The 23,263-nt window shown below is 49.7% G+C and overlaps 1 protein-coding gene across 8 annotated transcripts in view; it reads left to right on the top strand.

The window, feature by feature from the left end:
• CACNA1E (calcium voltage-gated channel subunit alpha1 E) overlaps window positions 1-23,263 on the top strand; it is a 453,931-nt gene that overhangs the window by 414,897 nt on the left and 15,771 nt on the right. For 7 of the 8 annotated variants that reach the window (XM_074322331.1, XM_074322333.1, XM_074322334.1 and 4 more), the window contains 9 exons: window positions 2,210-2,275; window positions 6,047-6,138; window positions 6,701-6,866; window positions 10,955-11,082; window positions 15,741-15,837; window positions 18,142-18,247; window positions 19,083-19,190; window positions 19,680-19,780; window positions 20,037-20,143. In XM_074322331.1, the coding sequence (XP_074178432.1) occupies window positions 2,210-2,275; window positions 6,047-6,138; window positions 6,701-6,866; window positions 10,955-11,082; window positions 15,741-15,837; window positions 18,142-18,247; window positions 19,083-19,190; window positions 19,680-19,780; window positions 20,037-20,143 (971 nt within the window). Of the gene's footprint in view, window positions 1-2,209; window positions 2,276-6,046; window positions 6,139-6,700; window positions 6,867-10,954; window positions 11,083-13,860; window positions 13,958-15,740; window positions 15,838-18,141; window positions 18,248-19,082; window positions 19,191-19,679; window positions 19,781-20,036; window positions 20,144-23,263 lie in introns of all 8 variants that reach the window. The other variant, XM_074322336.1, reaches the window with a different exon arrangement.

Consider the following 23,263-nt stretch of genomic DNA (forward strand, 5'->3'; position numbering starts at 1 on the left):
TATGTTTTAAAAATAGACTTGATGATATTAAGTGATTCAAAGATGAGAAATCACAGATTTGCCTTCTTTATTTTAATTATTTGTATTTTTAAATTACAAATTAGCATAAAGAAGTGAATTTGTGGTTTCTCGTCATGTTGAAAGTGAGTTCAGCCCACACCATCGTTACTGATTTACGTCTCCATCAGGCCCTTAGTGTTTGAGATGAGACACCAGTTCTAAGGCTTTTCAGGCCCCGCGGAGCTGCCTGGACACTTTTGTCGTACCCAGAGTAATTATTTGGTGTGAGAACTCCCACAGAGGCCTTTGGAAAACCATTTTTCCAAAGCTAAATGGCAGGGGAGACATCTGAAAAACCGTAGCAAGAATGTACCATCTGAGTTTCCAGTGAATTCGGATTTAGAACTTCAAACCAGATGCTCTTAAAATCTTTTTTTAGAGACCTGTCCAACAAGCTCCCGTTGTTTGCGAACCTCTTAAAAAATATATGTGTCAACCTGTCATATTATCATGAGTGCCAGTTCTCTGTAAAAAGGGATACTATTGAGGACAAAGAAAAAGCGTGTCAAAAATTGATGGCCATGTGGTTGGCTGATCCCCGTGAATACACAGAGAACTGTGACAACAGGTGACTCTGCCTCCAGGTGACACTCTGATAGATAGGTGTTTCCTTTTCAGAACAGAGCTGCGACACAGCTTAGAAGTCATTTTCTCGATGTTGACACAACAAAGGCTGGTGCTGCCTAGACACAGCAGAGAGCCACATGATTTAAAAAACATGATCACTGCCTGTCCCCACCCACCCACACCCCAGCCCTGAGCACCCCCCAGTTCTCCACCAGGGACCCCTACTCAGTTCTTCCCTCTTTTCCCTTATTTTGTGTTGAAATGTATAACATGATAAGAAAGATCAGAAAGAATCTTTGGTCCTTCTAAAGTTCTAGGGGTCGGGAGAGATGAGCTAGGGATTGGCGACGTTGGGGTGCAGAAGGGAGAATACGGGCAGGAGGTCAACATGGAAGGTAGTAAAAGGTAGCAGCACCCCAGGTGGCGAGACACCTGCTCCCTTTCCGCAGAGGGAGTCTTCACAGGGCCCCTCAAAATGCAGCCATTGTGCCCAAGGTCTTGCAAGTCAGCACTTCATCAGAGAGGGGCTCTCCCCCCAACGTTCAGCTGTGTTTTCATGTTACCCTTCACCCAAGTTGCAGAAGTCTCCGAGGCCTCTTCATTCAGGGAGCTCTGTTGTTAGCTCTGCCCTGCTCGTGCAGTCTGAAAGCCTTTAATTGATCCCCTGGGATCCGTGCTGTCCACACTGTAGATACGGTAGCGACACACAATTGCACTGTCTTCCTGGGAGCTTCCTGGATGGTAAAGAAGAGGGACGTCCATGTCAGCACCGAGATGACCCCAAAAATACAGTGCCCACCCTGTCCCCAAAACCAAACTGCCCTATGTCTGTGTCCTCCCCCAGCCCCCAAGAGCAGTTTCCTGTCTTACATCTCTGTTCCTTGCCCGCCTCACCCCCATAATTGAAACGTTATCTCAAAGCGGCGCTTAGCTTGCACAGTACAGGATTTTGTGCCACCCAGCTTCGTGGCAGGGTGTGGTGGTAGCTAACACTTAAAAGATATTGGGGATATTGCGTGACTCATAGTGAAATGTCAGGAGGCTTAAACCCTGGGAAAAGGTGTTTTATCAGAAGATGAAGGAGCTTTCTAGGAACTGACAAACAACTGAGACCCCATTTGCTTTGCTTACAGATTCTCCATATGGGCTTCACGTTGAGTGAGGGCGTGGGAGGGGGTAATACAGGGATTCAGGAGACAAAGCTGGATGCTTGCTGTGTAATTTGCATCATGATTGCCCAGGTTATTAATATTCCGCATGCAAAGTGGGATGAGTCCCCGGCCCAGGAAGGTTTCCCAGTTCTCCCTGTAGATCTGGGCCACATTTCTGGGAGAGGGAATATTCTTGGCAGAAAGTAAATTACAAGCCACTCTGTGGCCAACAGCGTACATATCTGTCAGAGGACGTGGACGTCTGCAAAGTATGGCACCCCAAAACAGAGCTGCCCCAGGAAACAGTCCTAGGAATGTCTGTATAAGTCAGCCTCAGGGCAAGAGTTCCTGGACTGCCCATGAGGGCAAGTGGTCGAACCTGGGAGCTGCCTGCCTTTGAATTCATGGTCATATCTCTGCTTTCCTTCCAGGCCCTCCCCTACGTCTGCCTTTTGATCGCCATGCTTTTCTTCATCTACGCCATCATTGGGATGCAGGTGAGCTGGTGCATCAGGGGCCTGGTTGGGGACAGTTGTTGCCCAGATTATCTCTGGCTCAACAGCATGAGCAAACAGGACTGAGGGTACTTTAAAGAACCCTTCTTGCCCAGGGGCACGCTCCCAGGATCTTGTAGCAATGTGACCTTGGCACTTGCCCATGTGCTGGGCTTCCCAAGGCAGTCGCCCAGATATTCAGGGGCTTCCTGTGAGGTTGTTAGACTATGGTGCTGACGTATGACAAGCTGGACTTCTGTGGGCGTGGCAACAGAACTACAGCAAAGATGGCACCATTGTTCTTAACCTGAGGGGTCCCCCATGAGACTAAGTAGGGGGCAAGGTTCATTACGATCCATTGTTTAGAATCTCCCATATTTGAGCTTGGTCTTAAAAAAGTCATTTAGTTGTTCTCCTGTATACAGCAACACTAAATGTATCCAAGTTCATCTTGAATGGCTGAGATTTATGCCCTAAGAGGCACCATTGGGAACAACTTGTAGAGTTCCTGGCAGCATGCCCAATTCTAGGAAGACCCAAAAGCCACATTCCAGCGAATTTCTCTCAAAGGGCCATGCAGCTTGCCGGACAGTTGGGTTACCACAGCCTTTCCAGTTTTGGAATTGAGAAGTGGGTCAGGTTCCCACCTTGGATGTTTATGCAGGTAGCCAGAGGGCCACTGAGTGGAAGACGCCAAAAGATCTTTCAAAGGCAACTGTCATTTATGGTGGGTGGGCTCCTACTGAAAACAGCCAGCAGTATAGCCCACGAACCCACCCAGTCAGATACAGAGGCTTTCTGCTTGTTTAGGGGAGCCTGACTTTCTGACTTGTAGATAAAGGAGAGTAAACCCCAGCCTAGAACTTCAGGCAAGTGGCAGTCAGGCAGTTTGGCCATCTTTGGACTGCCAGCTGTCTTCTCAATGGTACCTGCTGTCTGGAGTCATTGGACACAGTTCCCAGGCTTGCTGAGTCAGCAGCCCTTTCCGTAAATAGCATCTCCGAAAGTCTCTTCTTTTGCTCTTTTGCCTGCACTTCTTCTAATCCCATTACTAGGTAGTTTGTTCGCCAAAAATACAGTAGAATGTCAAGGTCAAAAGGTGTGACTTGGTTGGGAAGGAATGCGTTCTCCTTCACAGAGGACATGTCAGTAGAGATTGAATGACGATGTCCAAGTGTGTTGAAAGCTGAATCCCAGCCAAAGTTTTAAGGTTGGCTTGGTGACTTCTAAGTTCCTTCTAACTCTCAAACATTTGATTCTAGAATTAAAATGTTCTCGAACAGCCCAATGAAATATGATTAAGTTCTTTTTTGCTTATGCATTTTTGCTTTTTCATTTTCAAGCGAAATAAACTAGAATTACACCATCTCCAGCATTAACTTGTTACTAATAGTACGGCTCATAATGCTAAAGCGTTTCGCCCTAACTTGAAGTCCTGAGTGTGCCAGACACTGTGCTAGATGGATGCTCTTACCTCCTCCCCTCCTCTCTCTCTCTGTCTCTCTCTCTGTCTCTCTCTGTCTCTCTCTGTCTCTCTCTCTGTCTCTCTGTCTCTCTCTCTCTCTCTCTCTCAGCTTGTCACTAGAAAGATTGCATCTCTAATAGTTATAACAAAGCAGAGGGATCCATGCAAACAGAAAGGCAAAGGGCAGTAGACAAAGCACTGGAAAGATATAAATAACCACAAGATGTGTCTATGAGAACTGTTATTCTGAACTTTCAGAGGCATCTTGGAAGAAGAGAGCGTGGCAGAGGAATCTGCAGATTTGGAAGGAAGGCGTAACTTGCTGAGTATGGAAAAGAGCCCTGGGCCACAGGTCCTTAGAGGTGAGGCTTTCAGCCTCAGCTCTGCCACTGACCAGCTGTGCAAGCTTGGACAGGTCACTGAACCTCTGTGGGCCTTAGCACCCTCACCAGTACAATAGAGGACTGGGATAGATAGCTTCACGGGTCCTTTCTAGTTCTAAAGCTCTGTGAGTGCAAGTGAAGATGGATTTAAATACTTTCAGTAAGTTTTCTGACGGACCTCAGTATCCCTTTTTTCTCTTCTATACCCTTTTGATGTGTGAGAGATTTTGGTTTGTGACAAGGGCTAAGTACAAAGCTAAAAAAAAAAAAAAAAGTGAAAAACATTTAAAGACCACCTTCACAATAAATATACATTTCTGGCTTGAAAATTATCTTAGAGTATATTCAGTGTATCTTCTGTTTCTTTGGCTCTTCCATACATACCTCATGCAAAATCACAGGGCCCTCCAGCTAGTTCATGATTGAATAAGGTGTTTGAGAAAATCATAATGAGGACAACTAATGATGGCTTCAAGCGTGTCCTAGGGAGGAAAAAACACTGGAAGTTTTGTGAATCTGATGAATCAGGGATAGATCGTGGATTCTGAACCAAGAGGGTGAAAATAAAGAGATGTGAACACAGGGAAGGCTATATGACAGTTTCCTCCTGGGGTGTCCAGAACTAGATTTGATCATTTGGGATTGTTTTCAATGCCACTGTTGGTCTGTTTGGAGCCCATCTGATATCTGCTGAACACATCTCACCGCTTCTTTCTTATTTCCTCCCTAGTGCTGCGTAGCTCAACCCGCTCCATTCTCCCTGAGAAACAAGTAGTGTTTGGGTTTTGAAAAACATTAGGAACAAATTCCCAAAGCAGGTGTCAGTGGGAGTTATTTGAACAAAATAACTGGAGGCAGAGATTGTTCCTCAGTTGCACATTCTGAAAACTGTGAGGGGGGAAAATGTGTTCCATTTAGCATATATTAAATAAGCTGAAACATGTTAAAGATAGGCTGAAAGTTGTCTCAAATGGCTGGCAAAGTGACCTGTATGCCTTCAGTTGTACAAACAGGGCCTCCTGAGACTAGATCCTGATCTCGGAAACATGGACGGAGAGGAAAGTGCGTACGTTAGGCCCCCTTCTCATCAAAAGAGACTGTGGCTCTACCTTGGCTCCAGCCGCACTACATCTGAAAGCTCATCATTAGTCACTGTCTGTGGATAAAGATCTCTGGGTTTTCCCTCTTTTTTTCATGTGAATTTGCATGGTGACCCCATTCTGAGCCCAGCGACCAATAGCAGATTGGTAAATTCACGCTCTAGCCAGTTCTGCCCAAATCCGTTTTCTTTTTCCTTTTCCAAGCACCCAGCTGCCCTGACTGTCGTCATCCCGCTGGCCCGGACTTTTTATGGGTGCGTTCATTCTCAGGGACTCTAGCTCACAGACATATCGACCTTCTCAAATGTGACGCTCTGGACAGGAACACATCCAGAGAAGCCAGACATGGCCTTCTCTGACCTAACCTCCTTGCAAATTCCAGGGCAGCATCTGCCCAAGCCATAAATCACATCTGTAAACACAGACATCCCGTTACTACCTGGGACAGGAAGAGAGGGGGAGCTCCTTCCCTGGCTCTGGTTATGGGGTGATGTCTTTGACAGACGGCTTGAGTACCATGGTGACAGGTACCATGGGAATAAGAAGGCCAGCCTAGGTGTGGGCGGAGCTACCTGCAGGCAGAATAACGGGCAAAGATCTTGCCTTCTGTGGTCCTCTTGGCTTCCCTGGACACTATTACTCCTGCAGATCAGGCCGAGAGCACGGGCTCCAGCGGACTCTCTGGGTTTGGGTCGTTTGCTTCAGTGTCAGGAGGAGCCGTGCCCGTGGCCTTGGGCAGCCCTGCAGGTGCATCTAATATCCATACGCTGGACACACGTCACAGCTCAGTAATGCTCGTGGCTTCCTGTTGTTTTTTCTCCTCAAGGTGTTTGGAAACATCAAATTGGATGAGGAGAGTCACATCAACCGGCACAACAACTTCCGGAGTTTCTTTGGGTCCCTCATGCTCCTCTTCAGGTACCGGGAAGCGTAACTGTACTTGTAGCTGGAGTCCCCCTGAGGGAAGCAGTCGGTCTGCTCCTCCCCCCCACCCCTCTGTCTCTTTATGCTGCTTGTTCTGCTCCTGTTGGGGTGTACAGTGCAGTGGGGGTGGAGGCGCAGAGCCTCGGCAGAACTGACCAGACGACAGTAGAACGTTTCCTCAGCTTTTCTGACTCAGTAGTTAATTTGCAAACTGCCACTTCCACACGTTCTCCTGGGCTCTGAGAGGGGGAAGGAGAGGGTAGTTTTTTGAAGAGCAAACTCCATTTAAGGGCTGAAACCTTGGCTGGCCAGGTTTATGTGGGGACTTTGAGAGTCCCACCACTATCAGCAGAGAGTCTTCGAAAAACAGAGGCGCAGTGGGGAAGGGGGCAGAACCCAAGGCAGACCTCATTGGCACTCGCCATCTCTGCATGGAAAGCACTAGAGGGAGGCTGAGTGGCTACAGAGGGAAGCTTCTGGGCCCACGGCGAGAGAAAGGGGAAGAGACAGGACACGCAGACCTGCTCCTACTAACCAGCATGTCCTTCGGGCTCAGGAGCGCCACAGGAGAGGCCTGGCAGGAGATCATGCTGTCGTGCCTCGGGGAGAAAGGCTGTGAGCCAGACACCACGGCCCCATCAGGGCAGAGCGAGAATGAACGCTGTGGCACCGATCTGGCCTACGTTTACTTTGTCTCCTTCATCTTCTTCTGCTCCTTCTTGGTGAGTAGCACGGTGTTCTTTGCTCGAGCGGTGGCCCATCCCATCCCGACTCACCCCCGTGATGAACAGTCAAGACATGTTTCCTTCAGCGTCTGTTCACACGTGCCCTGCGGCCCATGGTGAGACACCGGATTTCCTCAGGAGAGCACTTAGCGGCCAGGGTACTCCTGGGTGGGTGACTTTCCATGGTTGACAGAAGACTTTTCTGCTTCTCGGGAAGGGTTGCTGTGAGAAGGGATGGTCAGTGAACAGAACAGTGAACTTCATGTTGAGTCTGTTGTGACCTAGCGTAACTCCTTCCCCTTCTGTACCTCAGGTGTTTCATAAGTAGGGCCAAGAATATCTTCTCTCTCTTTTGGGGACTTCTGAACTGTTTAAGAAAGGTGCCTTGAATATATAAGGCGATAGCATGAATAAGAGGACAGTGATGACAGTATATAACGGAATAGATACTCTTCTCTCTTACATCGTTACGTTTGATGACAGTTGGCCAGCTTGGTAGACGTGAAAGGACGTGATTGCTTTGCGCACTAGTAAATATTGAGTAGTATCTGTGGACACACCCACTTATAAAACAGTGAGAAGCCCTAGGTGCCACCTTACTTAGTCCCTTAGGGAGAAAGCAGGAATCAGCACCCGGCACCCGGGAATCTATCCTGCATAATCAGACAAGTGGTGATAAACAGAATAATGGACGAGGAGCTACCACATTAATAAAAGGGTCCGTCTGGTGTTTCTGGCCACCCTGACGTCACTCAGCTCTGCTTTACTGCTGATGCCACTGGCTGGACAAAGATCTAAAAGTAAAGCAGTGCCACTGAAAAGGAGGTCAGTTTCATGGCCGTCCATCGAAAAGTGAGTTAATTGTCTCAGATCCAGGCGTTTCTACCTCTTGGAAAGTGATCCCGCGGGGACGTGCCATGTGTCCAGCTCTCGGGTGTGGGGAGGTGGCTTGCAGAGGGACTGTTAAGGGTGACCGCCCGGCTACGGGAGCAGAGATGAACCACCTGGAGACTCGGGGGGTCCACACAGTGCTGCTCCACCTGTGGCCAAGACACCTTCCCCTTTGTGGCTTCTATAAAACCGGAGGGAAGAGGACGTGGTAATCAGAGTGTTTTTTGCGTGGTGAGCGGATTCATGTGGTTGAATACACTGCCTTCTCATGGGTGTGGAAGGTTTCTAAATGAAAACAAAACAGTATCCTGTTTAAAAACATGGAAACTGTACAATGCAAATAACTGAAAGGCAACTTGGAGTCTTGAGTTGATTCATTCCCATGTTCAGCCCATTTTTATGGAGTGGCTGTTGAAGGCTTATTCTGAGCGAGGCCTCGGGGGTAAAGCTGTCAGTGAGGCACAGTCCCTTCATCAACCTGCAGTCAAAGGGTACAAGACATGCAGGTGTCACAGCGCTAGTGACAGGTGCGAGATGGAGCCTATGGCAGGGCCTGTCGACGGCTCGGTTTCATCCTACATGGTTCAAGTGTTTAATACTAAATATTTAAAAGAAACCAAAGCTATAACTGGAAAATTAATTAAAGACTTAAATGTACTTTTAGAGTTTTGAACTGGAGGGTGCTGCATAATTCACGTTAATGTTATTTTTAAAGAGACTATATTCAGTCTGAGGTGATCTGCTTTCCTGTCTCAGCCCTACGTGAGATTGACCTTGGGCGAGTCCCACAGCTTCTCAGCTCAACCAGCCATTCTAGAACGATTGACGGATGCGCTGTGACGTGCCGGGCTGTGTGCTTGGAACAAAGACTCCAGATGGGTGTAGGAAGCACTGTGTCCCTGAAGGGCCGCCTCCCACAAAGTTAGCAGGAGCATTCAAGCAAATAATAGGTGTGAGTGTGCACACGACACTGTAAGAGACGACGCGTGTAACGCAATGATAATACTAAGTTTTTGTTCCCGTTAATACTAGGTACCGAGAAAGGAGTATAACAGAAATGTGTGGCCACATGGACAACCTTTGTAACCCATGTAGTGACTGAATATATTCACTGTGGCTCCAGTCCCAGCGACAGAAAGAAAGGCCCGTGCTAGGATCGGCTCAGCCGCCTGGGACAAAACTCCCTGAAGAACAGTGGCTTAACCGAGGGATGTTTATTTCCCCCAAACACTGGAAGTCTGTGAAGTCTGGAGGAAGGAGCATAGGCTCGTGGTGGCGCCACAGAATGGTTAGCGCCCAGACACCATCCCTCTTTCTCCGCCATGACCTCCAGGGAGTGACCCTCATCCTCATGAGGCTAGACCCCCAGGCATCCACATACATTGTAGGCAGAGGGAGGGAAGGAGAGAAGGAGGGAGGGAAACTGGCTACCAGGATGCTGCCAGCAGTCTCTCTGTATCGCAGAGAAGACTCCAGCCAGGTCCTTCCCGCAGACTTCCTCCTGACCTGGCTACCCCGCCTGCATATCTGGCACCTCCATCCACCAGCCACTTAATCTGGGCGTCATCCACAGAGACTCTTATTTCACGCCCACCGCCCATTGGTCTCTTGCAAGTGACAGCCTGGCCCATCTGGCTGAAGTAGAAAGAGATTTATAGGCACATGGTGATGAAGGGTCCTGGGGCAGGACAGCCTGAAGTGGGCTTGATCTGGGGCTCCGATGACGTCATCGGGACAGGTTTCTTTCCTATTTATAGCTCTCTTGCTCTAGACTCTTCCATGTGAGCTCTTTTCTCAAACACCCCAGTCTGTGGCTCCAGGACAACTGCAGCAGCCACTCTAGATTTCGGTCCTCGCTCATTCAAGACCAACAGGGAGGAACAACTCTTTTGTCCAGAAGAGTCAGTACCATTTGTCGGCCTTGATTGGATCACCAGTCGCTCTGGTCCAGGGGAATGGGATCCAATGATTGGTTGAGTCCTGGGTCACAGGTGGTGCCCCATTAAACATATTAACTAGGAATAGGCAAGGGGTGGGTCCCCAAGATAGCAGAAGTATGGTCCGTGGGTGCTGCAGAGCCAGGAAACAACAAAACCGTGCTGTCCACTGTGGTCATCTAGTCCTGCCAATTCTACCTCCTTTCACTCCCCTGTTCCTGCTACTGTCCTGCCACTGCCGTGGGTTAGGGGCACAGTGACACCCTCCACACAGCTGCCCAGGATTCTTTCTGAATGCAGATTTCCCTTGGTCTCTCTCCTAGTTTAACCCCCTTTAGTGGTTCCTGTTCCCTACTCCATCATCCAGCCCCAAGGTTGGCAAACGGTAGCCCACAGGCCAACCCGTTTTGCCACCTGTTTTTGTAAGGCCCGTGAGCTAACAATGGTCTCTGCATTCTTCAGTGGTTCAGAAAGAAATCAAAATAAGTATTTCAGGACGTAAAAATTACGTGAAATTCAAATCCACACTTCTTTCTGTTTCCCACCGTAACCTGCATAGGGTGCTTTCAGGGATTTTTTATTTTTTAATCTGTAACATTGGTATGTTTCAAGGTGTCACAGTCTATACTAAATACTAAATCAGTCTTTAAGAATATTCGAGTAACAACATCTAGGGAGTGTCCGCTGTGTTTAAGCAATGCGCTCGGCATGGAAATGCATCTCTAGATAAGAACTTTCTTACCCCCCTTCCCTAACACCTGGATCTCTGTTGGGAATACAGTGGGTGGACGATAAATGTTGTCGCACAAGTAAGTGGCAGAACAAGATCTCAGAATCCACGCAAGAGCCGTGCATAGCTTCAAGTGGTCACACAGTTGGCCACACGTGTGGTCAGCTCTGAGACAGCTCATCAGATCTCTTGGTGGCTCCCTTGGTGGAGCCAGGCTGGGGCAGGGAGGCTGGCAAGCAGGGTTGGTGTCAGGCTTTCACTTCCTCTACCTTTGAGCCTATTGTGGCTGCTGTTAACAGTTAAATGGAACAGGAAGTGAAAGTCAGAAGCGAAGGTGGAGTGCTTTGCAGGGAGACAGTGGCGTAGAAACGTGAACCGACGCTTGCACAATGAGACGTGTGGTACTTTAATGAAGATGTGTTGCATTCACCGGGGTCAGCTGGGCTTTCCTTAGGGCCTTCGGCCCTGAGGCCTGGTTTTCTGCTTCAGGTTTCCCCTAACTCCTTTCCTCCCACCTTGTCCTCCAGATGCTGAACCTGTTTGTGGCCGTCATCATGGACAACTTTGAGTACCTGACGCGGGACTCGTCCATCCTGGGGCCGCACCACCTGGATGAGTTTGTCCGCGTCTGGGCAGAATATGACAGAGCTGCATGGTGAGTAGGCCTCTGGGCCAGCCCAGCGGGGCCCGTATCAGGTCGCTCGAGTTCCAAGGAAGAGGGTGGCCTCGGAGCCCCCCAAATGCTTGCCCGTGACACATGGAAAGGAGCTTCTTCTTGCTCGTAGCCCATGGAAGAGGCCAGGCCCTCAGCTTGGCTCTGGGATCAAAGACTTGGCTTCTTTATCTTCCTCTCCCCTCTCGTTCCCTTTCTTTGCCGATCTCATCACACAGCCCACACCTCAGAGTGTTTGGGTTCAATCCCCAGAGGAGCGTCCAATAATCTCTGTCTTGTTTCCCTGCCCAATGGCTTGGTGGACTCCTTTGAGTCACCGAGGGTGGGGACGGTGGGGCTACGAGCGTTTTCTGGGCCAGTTGGACATCTGGCCACCATGGTCAGTGACACTAGTGTTTTGTGTCTCTCATCCCTTTCAAAAGGTACAGTTTGAGATAACTCTGAAATTATATAAAAACCCAAGTAAGTTGTTCTTCCAACTGACCCCTTAAACACTTGTGGATTTTTATTGTGTGCAACTGAGTTAAATGTCAGGAATTTGTGGGGATAACGCCCCAGGTCTTGTCCACTGTCCAATAGTTCTCAAGTGATGTTGTGCCCTCTGGGCTTTAGCGCAGGGGTTGGCAACCCTCGGAAAGCCTGTAAGAAGCGCTGTCTTTCATAGGAACAGACCATGTTGCTTCCACCTGGCACCCCTTCGTAATCTGAGACTCTTGCCAAATTTATTCTTCTCTGAGGCTGTTGAACTTGGGTTACTGCTTTATGGGTTAGAACTGTGAATCAGAAGTCCCCTTCCCCTCAGGAATTAGTAATGACTTAGAGTAATGACACGGAGTTCTCTACATCCATTCCTGTTACAATGGCTGAGCGATGGCGTTTACTCTCTGGGCTTCCTTTCCAGTAGACAGGCTGCTTAGAGAGCACAGGGCAGTGTGTTAGAGGGACTCGGCCAGGCCTGCATCTGTCAGCTCCGTGGCCTGGCACAAGTCCCTTAACCACTCAGCTTCCTCCTCTGTGGAAAGGTGATAATGCTACCTACCAACCTTGAGGGCTGGTGGTGAGGATTATATTCAATCACATAGGTAACTGTTACTATAATTGGCAATCACCATATGGGAAAGCAACTGGAAAGTATGCAAAATCGGTCTGGAAAACATGGATGGCCATGAGATTGGGAACCTGAGAGAGGAGAAACCAACTGCACGCAAAGGAGTTCCATGCTCACCCAGCCTCGTGCAGGTGTCTTTGGCTCTCAGAAGCCCCAGCGTCCTGTGGCTTCACATTATCTTGGGACCCAAATGCCATGTGCATTAAACATGCCTTCCCGTCCCCGACCCCCCACCCTCCCAACACACGCACTCATTCCGGCTGCTGGGAAGAAACAATTCCGTGAGGACTACTCCTGAGGCTTACATACATGAGCTTTGAAGAAAGCAAAAAGGAAAAGGAGAAGCTCTGCTGTCCGCTTTGAAATTCATAGTGTAACTTGTTCTGGTTAGAGTTTCACTGGCCTCCTTTATGAGATGAAGGGGGGAAAACTAACAAAGATACAGTGAGTCAGCGTCTTCAAAAAGAAGACTGATCCAGGCTGCAGAGACCATCAGCCTATAGACAGCAGTTCCAACCCACCAATGTCCCAATCGCAGTGAGAAAACGTAATAGAACAAATGGTTAAAGTACCTCCTCCAAGAGTTAAGAGGCGGGAAGTACTGATGAGCTGCGATTTGGAAGAACAGGAGGAATCAACACCAGAATTAAGAAAAGGCTAGAAGGAGTGAAGCTGGGGTAGAGTCCTAGTCTCCCCATGGCTGCTGGTGAGGATGCTGCTCGGAGATGCAGACGTGTGCTTATCGTTTCCGGTGGACGCTCTGGTTCAGACCAGGATGTGTCTAGATCCTTGGCTATTGCTTTGTTGTCCTGACCCCTGACGGAGCCTATGCATTAGCCACTGAAAATGAATCAATTGTTAATTCTATCCTTTCCACGGGAAGCCAGAACTCTCCAGTGGGAAAAAGGGGTTGGTACGATGGGTCTCATTGTTTCTGGAACTCTGACTGTTTCACACCAAGCTGCCTGTGAGCTGGGCAGTGGGAGTGGACCTGGGAGAGGACCACTCTCTGGACACAGATCCCCGCAAGCCCCTGTCCAGTGGAGAAGAGCTTGCCCAAGTCTCAGCTCAGGAAATTTCTGCCGCAAAGAGAAGCACAGCCCTTTGCAAATTTCCTGATGCCAACTGTACTCCTTGCTAATTAGCCTAATGGGAAATTTGTCTCTCGCCATCTGCAGAGAGACGCTGACTCCCCACTACCGCCCGACAAGCAGGTCTGAGGAACGGACTCTGGTCTGTGTCTGCAAACAACAAACAGTGCTGCCATCCATTTCACGGCAGCCTGGCATCCGCTCCTGACAGCGGGCAGAGCATTTGTGAATTGGCAGTTCTTTGAGGCCTAGCTCGAGCTGGGGTCTACTTTTCTACATCTGGACAGGTGTGGGCCAGATAGATCTCTTGGGGTGCTCTTGTCATGCAGCAGTCCCCTTGGGCACTGGACGGGCTCGACTGCCTTGGAATATTGGGGGCACTGTGGTTTGCAGGGTGAGCCCTCTGATGCTCACTGTTCTTCGCCTCCCCTGGTGTAGCGTTGCCAGGCCCCCGGAAAGAAGCTGACCTTCCTCTTCCAGCCATACGCTTCATGGCTAAGCTGTCACTTCTTTCCCGCCTTCTCTGAGTGTCCTATTAACCCACTTCTGCTTCCTTTACAGTGGCAGGATCCCGTATAAGGATATGTACAAATTAGTGCGGGTGATCTCGCCGCCTCTGGGCCTGGGAGAGAACTGCCCCTACAGGGTGGCTTGCAAGGTTTGCCTCCCAGTCCCCAGCCGCGACTGGCGGTGGGGTGCGACGTGGAACCCCTCCTCTGTTCTGCTCCACCACCACTGTGCCACATGAGGGAACCTTCATGCTGCTTTCCTTTGAGTTTAAAGAGGTCCCAACCCTCCCAGAACCAGCAGCTGTCACATAGGAAGAAGGGCACGTTTTGGGGGGAGGACAGAAGAGTTAAGGACTCAACCTAAAGGCTGATTTGACCTCTCGCACTTTCTTCACATGCACACACTCACCCGTGCGTCTGCACACATTCTCTTTCCTCACTCTACCTTAATCTATAGATATAACCAGAGGGACCCCTCCCTCCTCCAGAGAGATGATAGAAATCTCTCATCCCGGAAAGAGCTCTGGTTTCCCTTCGCTGGAGACAGACAAGCTTCCTGTTAGCAAAACAGCGTCATCGTTCCATAAATAATGTAGCAAAGTGTGATCCTCGTCACGCCTGCCCTCCAGCTCCTGGATAGTTTGGCCAGAAGCGATGATAAAAGCTATAGGAAGGAAAGCGGATGAAAAACAAGTTAGAATTAGGGCAAGAGGTGAGAGTAGGTAAGAAAGCCTAGCTTTGGTGTGTATGGAGAATTTCGTAGCTCCGAGGGGTTAGGGAGGTCACAGTGGAGGACAGAGGGCCCCTGAGCAGATTTCTCGCCTCACGGTCCTGCCATATATTGTGGAGGGAGCCCAGGGGCCTGTCATAACTGCCGAGTCACTGCTTGGTTGTGAAACCAAGGACACTTTCAGAGGCACACGGGACCTCCCTCTCCAACTGGGCCAGTCCCTGGGAACTCGGACATCCCAGTGGTTCTGCCAAGCCCCCTAGATAAGGAAGGCTCTCCTGGGGCTGCAGAGGGAAGCGTGGGCCCGGCAGCTGGAAGAAGACTTAGGCCCAGGAAGATGCCGGCCTCAGCTGGCTTGAGATGGAGACGCAGTAATTCCCATACGCGGGAGGCTGAACAGCTGCCTCTGCTGAGACTCTTTAAACTTGACCCTGGTGAAACCTGCAGCCGCATGACGGGAGAGCTGGGGAGGGCCGCATGGCATGCAAGACGCTCTTCCTCCTCCTGGCTTTGTTTCTCTGTCCCCAGCATGCCATCGCCCAGGGGCATGCTGGGAAGTAAAGAGCTGTCTCCTCCACAGAGCCAGGTGGAAGCAACGGGGCGACTGCTAAGCAGACACAGCCCACCACTCACGTCGCGCCTGCTGCACACACAGCGCAGAGGGGGATACGCGGCGTTCTGCCTGGGGGTGCAGAGCAGGAGAAAGGCCTGACTTCCAGGCCGGCGCCTGGACGTTCTACCCCAAGGCCGGAGCGCCGTTTATCCGGTTTATACCAGTCTCACACAGCCCTGGGAATGGAGCACACGCTTGTGTTGTACGGGGGCCATGGCGTGGACAGAGAAGTAGGGGAATGCCCGCTCAGGAGAACGCAGGCGAGTCCCCGTGACCGAGCACACGCGAGTCAGAGGGACCACACAGGGGACACCACCAGCGTTCTCGGGTCTGTGTGAGGCTGACATAAATCCGCACCAGGATGGAGTCCCCCGTAGGATTTGCCTTGATTAACGGGTTTCCTGTTCTTTTCCTGTTTGTCCATTTTGTTTTGTTTCTTCCTCTCCTGTTTTCCGTATGATTTTGTTTGTTTTGTTTTTGCTCTCTGGGAATGCCTGTTCTCCCCTCCTACCCGTCTGCATCCTTCTCCCCACTCCCTTTCCTCTCCCTGCCCCCGCCCCCCACCCCACTTACCGCCCCCCATGAGCAGTGGCCGCATCCATTACACTGAGATGTATGAAATGCTGACCCTCATGTCACCGCCGCTAGGCCTCGGCAAGCGATGTCCCTCCAAAGTGGCATATAAGGTAGACCACCCCTTCCTTTGTTCTGGGCTAGAGACCAGCAGAAAGCGGGAGCCAGCTGTGGGGAGGCCAGAACCCGGGAGGAAGCTGGGCTGGGGAGGCGGAGGAGGGAACGAAGGAAAAAGAAACGAGGAAGCTGCCGGTCAGGAAGGTTCATGGAAGGATGACGTCCTGAAATGACACAAAGGATGGTTTGCAATACGACTCAGCGCGGGGTGTTTTTCTGTTGTCATTCTGTGTTTAACGACAAGTGTGTGGCTTCTTGTGAGTGGTTACCAGAAAGGAAGTGTTAAGTAGCGTGTTTGCTTTTAGAGGAGGCAGAGTGGTGGCCTGCAGTGTAGTGTATGTGGGCAAGAGGGGAGCCTAACAGCAAAACAGATATCAGAGCTTATAAAAAAACAACACACAACCTCCAGTCAGATAAGTTAGGGAAATAATGCAAACATTCTTCTAAACATGGTTCAAGAAGAAATGTTTAGGAGAGAAGAAAACTTAACAAATTTCTTCCGTGACTTAGGAAGGAGCTCTGGCATGGTTCCTTCTACGTAACAGAGAAACAGAGGAACGTGACTTCTAGCCCATGACATGTGGTAAAGAATGCAGCTCCCTTTCCCCGTGGGCTGAGCTCCCCAGTTCTCTTGCCAATACAAGGGGAGGGGTGACGATGGGCCCATGTGGCATTCAGGATGTAGATTTCCCTTCTCGACATGACGGAGCTATGGGACCTGGCACTGTATTATGGGTGGATTCCCCCTGGTTTGCACAGGGCAGCATTGTCCGTTGGGAGTTACCTGCCACTCAGGTGCTCATAGCTTTGGGGCCTGCATTTTTTCCTCTACAATTAGTAATACAGTGGTGCCTCGATTTTCAAACGTCTCCGTTGATGAACATTTCGGTTTACGAACGCCGTAAATTCCATGGATCGATAGTGTCATTAGATAGTAAAATTCATGTTAAATTTGCAGTTTCAGGGGTTGACTGTCAAGGTCTGGAACGGATTAATCCATTTTGCTTCACTTTCCATGGGGAAACCGTGCTTCGGTTTTCGAATGTTTCAGAACTTGAACGGTCTTCCGGAACGGATTATGTCTGCAAAGCGAGGTAGCCTTGTAGTTACTATTAAGTCCCCTTTGGTGTGCAGACGGCCCCAGAACTCTGCAGCTTTCATTCACCAGGAATCCACCCCAGCAGTGTCGCCACTTCTCTAGAAACTTAAGGAAGTGGGAGAGAGAGGGACCTGGCTAAGACACCGTGTCTGTGGGATCACGTTAGACAAGAGGTTCCAGTGAAGTCCCGGAGATCCTGCCTTAGGAAGAGAGCCATCCCTCCCTGCTAGGCCGGGGGTTCTGCCAGAGGACCTTCTCCTGCTCCCTCCAAGTTGTGTAGCTCCAGGCAGCATCTCATTGGAACGGCCCTGTTAGGAACCCTCCTACACGGCTTAGGGGCTGGCATCCTTTCTGCTCATGACGACCACATCCAAGAGCACCAGATGGTGGCATGTGGCCCTGAGTTCTTTGAGTTTCTGGGATGAAGCTTGAGAAGAGGAGTGTGGGAGCTGGAGGAAAAGTTAAAGAGTTCCAAAAGCAAGATACTCTCTGGAAAGTGGATTTGGCCATTTCAGTTTGATCCCTTCCTTTGGGTGAGGGGAACAAGGCCTGCCCACTCTGCTCCTGCCTTGGTCACCTTGTCTCATTCTCGCTTCTCTGCTTCTCCAGCCTCTTCACCTCCACCCTGTTTGCACGCATCCCTTTTCCATCCTGCTCCACCTCATCCATCGGAGACGTTGGACTTTTATGCATGTTTGATCATGTGCTGGCAAATTTCATCCTCTAAAGACTCAAAACGGGGGCATCAGGATGTATCTTCCAAGTCAGATAAGCAAAGCCAAACCTGCCCCTCACTGTCTTTCCATCTGAGTTTTGGGGGTGTTCACAGGACAGGTGGAAAACCAGAGCGGCCTTGAAACAGGGAATGGAGCCACCTCCCCGAGCTGACTCCTTTCCCTGAACCATGTGTTTGAGAAATCCCTTTCCATCTCTGAGAGAGACATTCTTAGGACCCTGGCCAGCGTCCTACAGAATGATCAGCCCCCTCCCTTGGAATCTGGCATCATTCCCTGGGAAAAAAACAAAACCACAGCAAAGGAGCCTCCAGTGAGAAGTAAAGAGAGTAGGGCCTCAGGGTTGGGGAATCCGTGCCCTTCTTTTTTGTCTCCGCATTTGACCTCTGCACTTCTCTCCCCTGATCACCAGGGTTTCTTTTGATATGTTGTTTTCTCCCGCTGTTTCTGTCCCCTCTTTCACACAGAGGTTGGTCCTGATGAATATGCCAGTAGCTGAGGACATGACGGTCCACTTCACTTCCACGCTGATGGCTCTGATTCGGACAGCCCTGGACATCAAAATCGCCAAAGGTGAGCCGAGGAAGGAAAATGACTCGTGCAGGGCGGTGCCGGGCAAGAGATTGTTGCACTTTCATCCGTCTAACAATACAGTGACCTGGAAATCAAACATTAGGGTCCTAGTTCACCCCTGAGATTCTGTGACCGTAACATGTGTCTTTTCCTCCTGGTAAAATGAATGCTCATCGCTAAGGCTCCTTTCAGCTTGAACAGTGTGTGATCCTCAGTGTCTGGAGCTTAGTAGGCATTTTAGCAATGTGTGTCTATTGAACAAATGAGTTCTAATGTCTGTTTTCCTTATGTGGCATCCTGAACGTCTGGGAAGGCTTCTGTGGCAGGTGCTAGCGTCGTGGTACTCTGTTCCCCTTGATTTCTAACTCTCATTTAGGAGAGAAGAGGTTTATTGCTTCCAGATGGGCCTCCAGCCCTTCCTGCCCTTGTCTGATCCAAATCCTTTTTAAAATCAGGTCACTCTATGGAGTCAGAGTCCCTGGAAGAATCAATGGCCCTATAATGAGGCAGGGGAGGCTCCCTGGGGGCTCTTTGCATTTTCCCCTCTGATATATGGAGCACCTGGGAGGCTTTTCCTCTAAATGAAGAAGCTGATCTTGGTCTCAGGGCCTCACATCTCTGTGGCAAGAGATCCCTGAGTCACTGAAAATGGGAGCCAACATGTGTTCTGCTTCTTCAGCAGAAAGACCCAGCATTGCAAGGTCCGTTGTCACTATGCGCCAAGCTTTCCCCTGAGAATGAGTCGCCTGCTGGTTCAGCTCCTACCCCCACCTGCTCCCTCCATCCTTGTTGTTTCTTTGTGTGTCCTGTTTATTAATAACTTACCTTCTTCCAGGGGGTGCGGACAGGCAGCAGCTAGACTCAGAGCTCCAGAAGGAGACCCTGGCCATCTGGCCTCACCTGTCCCAGAAGCTTCTGGACCTGCTCGTGCCCATGCCCAAAGGTGAGGCGTCTCTTCCTGGGTCTCCTGGTCACTGTGGGTCCAGCATGCTAAGGCCACATCTTTGGGGGGGACCCAGAGTGATCAAGGCGATAAGGGAAATGTGTTCTTTTATCCTTAGGAAACGAAAATCCCTCACTTCCTAAGTTCCTTTTGTCATTATTAACTGGGAACATTTTCTCCACATGGGTCCCTGTGGTTGCAGTGAAACTTCTTGGGTGCAAAGGTCTCTCCCTCCGCAGAATACAGTGCAGCAAACCCTCGTGCATTTTTGGAAAAGGGGGTTGTTATTAGAGACGGAAATCTAGACCCGTGGAGGTGATGCTTACTAATGTGTCATCACCCGCCTTGGGTGGAAGCTCCCTAAGGACAGATATGGGGGCCTGTTTGCTGTGTCCTCAGTGCCTGGCACATACCTGCGTTAGAGGCGTCCTCACTCTCCCCCACCTGTCTTCTCCCTGTGCCCTTCCATGCCACGTTTGTGTTTTTCAGCCTCTGACCTGACTGTGGGCAAAATCTATGCAGCCATGATGATCATGGACTACTATAAACAGAGTAAGGTGAAGAAGCAGCGACAGCAGCTGGAGGAACAGGTGAAGGTCAACGGCAGCATGGCGGGTGGGCCATGAGGGCTCCTAGAGGGCCAGGCTGTGCGTCCCTGGGGCACCGCGCCCTTCAAGGGCTTAGCAGCAGAGGTCAGGGGACCAGGGCCCAGGAACTAGGGCCTCAGAAACCCAGTGGGTCTGAGGTCAAACAGGGTGTGAGTCACGCGCCTATTTCACCCAAGTAAATTGCATGTCCCCCCGCCGTCCTCTGAGTTCCTCTGTTCTCCTTCCACTTTCAACACAGAAAAACGCACCCATGTTCCAGCGCATGGAGCCCTCCTCTCTGCCTCAGGAGATCATCGCCAATGCCAAAGCCCTGCCTTACCTGCAGCAGGACCCCGTTTCAGGCCTGTGAGTAACGCCGAAAGGCCCGCCGCTCCCCTGCCCGCGTTCTGGCACGCGTGCCATGGTGCAGGCTCAGAATCCCTTTGCCCAGAAGCACCTACTGCATAACCCTGACTCGGAGCTGAACGGGAGTCGAGGAGACGTGTGTGTGGGCATTCAGCAGGGGTGAGAGAAAAGCAGACCGAGCGTGTTTAGTGCTGTGCCAGCTTGAGAGACAGTGAGCACAGGGCACGGACAAGGGAAGGGGGTGGATATGCGCATCGCCACGTGACAAATGAAGAAACCAGAGATGTTAAATGAGTGGCCGCAAACCAGAGGGCCAGCAGGAAGCTGAACTGGAGTCTAAGTCAGTTATTTCTAGCTCCAGGGTCTTCCCGGTCCACTGTGATATGGGAAATGAACAAAAGGAATTCTTAGATCAGATAGAAAAAAAAAATCTTTATTTTCTATAGTGGCAATGGAAACAAAACTCTAATTAAGGAATTTGCCAGTTCTTCTGAGTTGCAAGCCTTAGCCCCACTTTGGCCACTCGTCATAAATGATGACAGCGTACACATCTCATTGCAACCTTACCTTTCTATCAGCAGCAAAGCGTGTGCTGAGTACCCAAGGGCCTGAAGACTCTCTCCCGATGTAAATGAGTTTTTGTGATTGGTTTACGCCAGCCCATCACCATAGAAACAATAATCACTGTCACACCTTCCGTAATTATCAGGGGAGTGAGACCTCTGGCAGAAAGCCCTTTAGAATCACTCACACCATTTCTTTCTGCCTGTGGTGTTGGGGACCTGTTGCTGAAAAGCATCATTTTCAGAGCTCACCGTCCAACACATCTTGAAAGAGCAGAAAAGACCCAGAGTCAGGACCAAGGCCATCGGTCATGTTTACAAATATTTAATGTGATACGGTGGTAGCGTGTGTACTCTCCTGGCGGCAGGACACAAGTAGCTGTTTCTCTTCAATCTGTACAGGAAGGAGCTATGACTGCAGCTGTGGGACCATCTCACTGGAAGGGTTTATAGGGTTTTTTCAAGGGTCCTTGGCTTAGAAATGGAGGACCACCCCCATCACATACAGTCTGTTTTATCCACAACAAGTTGCTGTACAAATTACCTTCCCCCATAGGACCACTCCAGCCTCTCTCCCATGTTTGTTGATTCATTTCCTTGTTGATGTGACCCCCAAGCGGGCTCAGGCACTGGAGAGTCAGTAGTCAACATAATCACAGTTCCCGGAAGGCCAGGCTGTTGCGCTGCCCTGTAACTAAAGAAAGCAGGGCACCTAGTTTGAGGGTTTGGCAAGGCTTCCCCGAGGAAGCAGTATTCACGTGAGAGGCAAGCTCTTTGAGAGGTGAGAGGAAGTGTGGTAAGTGTAAGGAAGTGAAAACTAATTGGATGCTTGGAGCACAGACAGAGCTCAGGGAGGTGGCAGGTATTGTATCTGGAGAGCTGCACAGGGGCTGGGACATAGCAGCATTATGAGCAAGATACAGAAATTCAAGTTCATCCAAGGATAATGGGGTTTTATGCATTAGAGTGACGTGATCAGATTTGCACTTTTTAAAGATCATTCGTGAATCCAGTGTGGACTCGGTGGATTGGAAGGGAGCGATTTGAGAGACAAAACACCATTTAGTAAGTGAGTGTCATTGTGTGAATTATTAATAGCTGTGGCTTGGACTAACAGACAGAAATGGGGAGAGAAGGTCAGACTTGAGAGTAATGGATGGGATTTGGTGATTGGTTTGCTACATGGAATGAGGAGAGGGAGAAATCGAATATGACCCTCAGGTTTCTGGTTTGAGCCTGTGGGTGAGTGTTGGCACATTTCCTGAAATGGGGACGCTGTTGGAGCAGCGGCTGCTTCCTCAGGACCAGCTGTATGTCTAGAGCTTTATGTTGTTCGAGTGGTGAACGTGAGCGACAGGGCTCTTCTCTCATTAAGGTTACTTACATCTGGTGGAAAGCCAGATATGACACAGAGTTATTAGAAAGGAAAACAAAAAGATCATTTTCAATGATTTAATTACAGTTCTAATAGGGAGAAACAAATGCAGTGTGATCTGAGTGTGTGTGCTGTAGTAGAGATTTCCTTAAGAATTTTGAAGGATGAATTCAAAATAACATAGGAAGAGTTTTCGGGGGCGGGGGAGGCTTGGGAGTTGGAGAAAAGCACTCTGGGAACAGCCTGTGTTCAAGTCTTGAAGCGGGAAGAAGCCTGGCACATTGAACAAACTACCGTGTTTCCCGAAAAGGAGACCTAGCCGGGCAATCAGCTCTAATGCGTCTTTTGGAGCAAAAATTAATATAAGATCCGGTCTTATTTTACGATAATATAAAACCGGGTCTTATATAATTAATAATAACATAATGTGATATGATATATGATACAATATAATATAACGTAATATAATATAAATATAATACCAGGTCTTATATTAATTTTTGCTCTGAAAGACGCATTAGAGCTGATTGTCTGGCTAGGTCCTGTTTTCGGGGAAACACGGTAAAAGAGTCCAGTGTGTCTGGAATTCAGGGGGAAAGTGATGCAAGCCAAGGCTGGTGAGGCGGGGACCAGATCACCAGAGAGAGCCCATGTTCAGTATTCTGGACTTGACTATAACAACGAGAGCCCAGACAATGTTTTAAAATAAGGAGACAGTCACTCGGGGTTCAAAGCATTCAGCTCTATGAGGTTTTTCAGTAATTCCCAGGGTCCTCTGTACCTATTGGGGATGCTCTTTATGGGTAATTATTTTCTGTAGGACAAAAGGGGACCCATTTCTTATGACAGCCATGCTCATCTTGTTCCCAGTGGTTCTCAGGAGCAGGCACACTGGGGAAGACCTTGACTGACCTTTTACGTGAGTCATGTACGTATCAGATCGCCCTGCAGCAGTGGTGAAAATTCCACTAAAGCCCTCCATGGGAGCAAGGAGACAGGTTGGGTGGTTCTGTTCTTTAGATCTTTCCCTGTGATCCCACTGAGTAAGATTGCACCTGTGGGTTATTTTTAAGTAACTGGCAATCCTTGCTCAGGCCTCAGGTTTTTCCATTGGGGTCCTAGCAGTAGACTCAACGATGAAACAGCTTTCTCTGGAGGGGGAGACTAGCCCCACCACCACTG

This window comes from Rhinolophus sinicus, linkage group LG17, assembly GCF_036562045.2.
Source record: "Rhinolophus sinicus isolate RSC01 linkage group LG17, ASM3656204v1, whole genome shotgun sequence".
Classification (NCBI taxonomy): domain Eukaryota; kingdom Metazoa; phylum Chordata; class Mammalia; order Chiroptera; family Rhinolophidae; genus Rhinolophus; species Rhinolophus sinicus.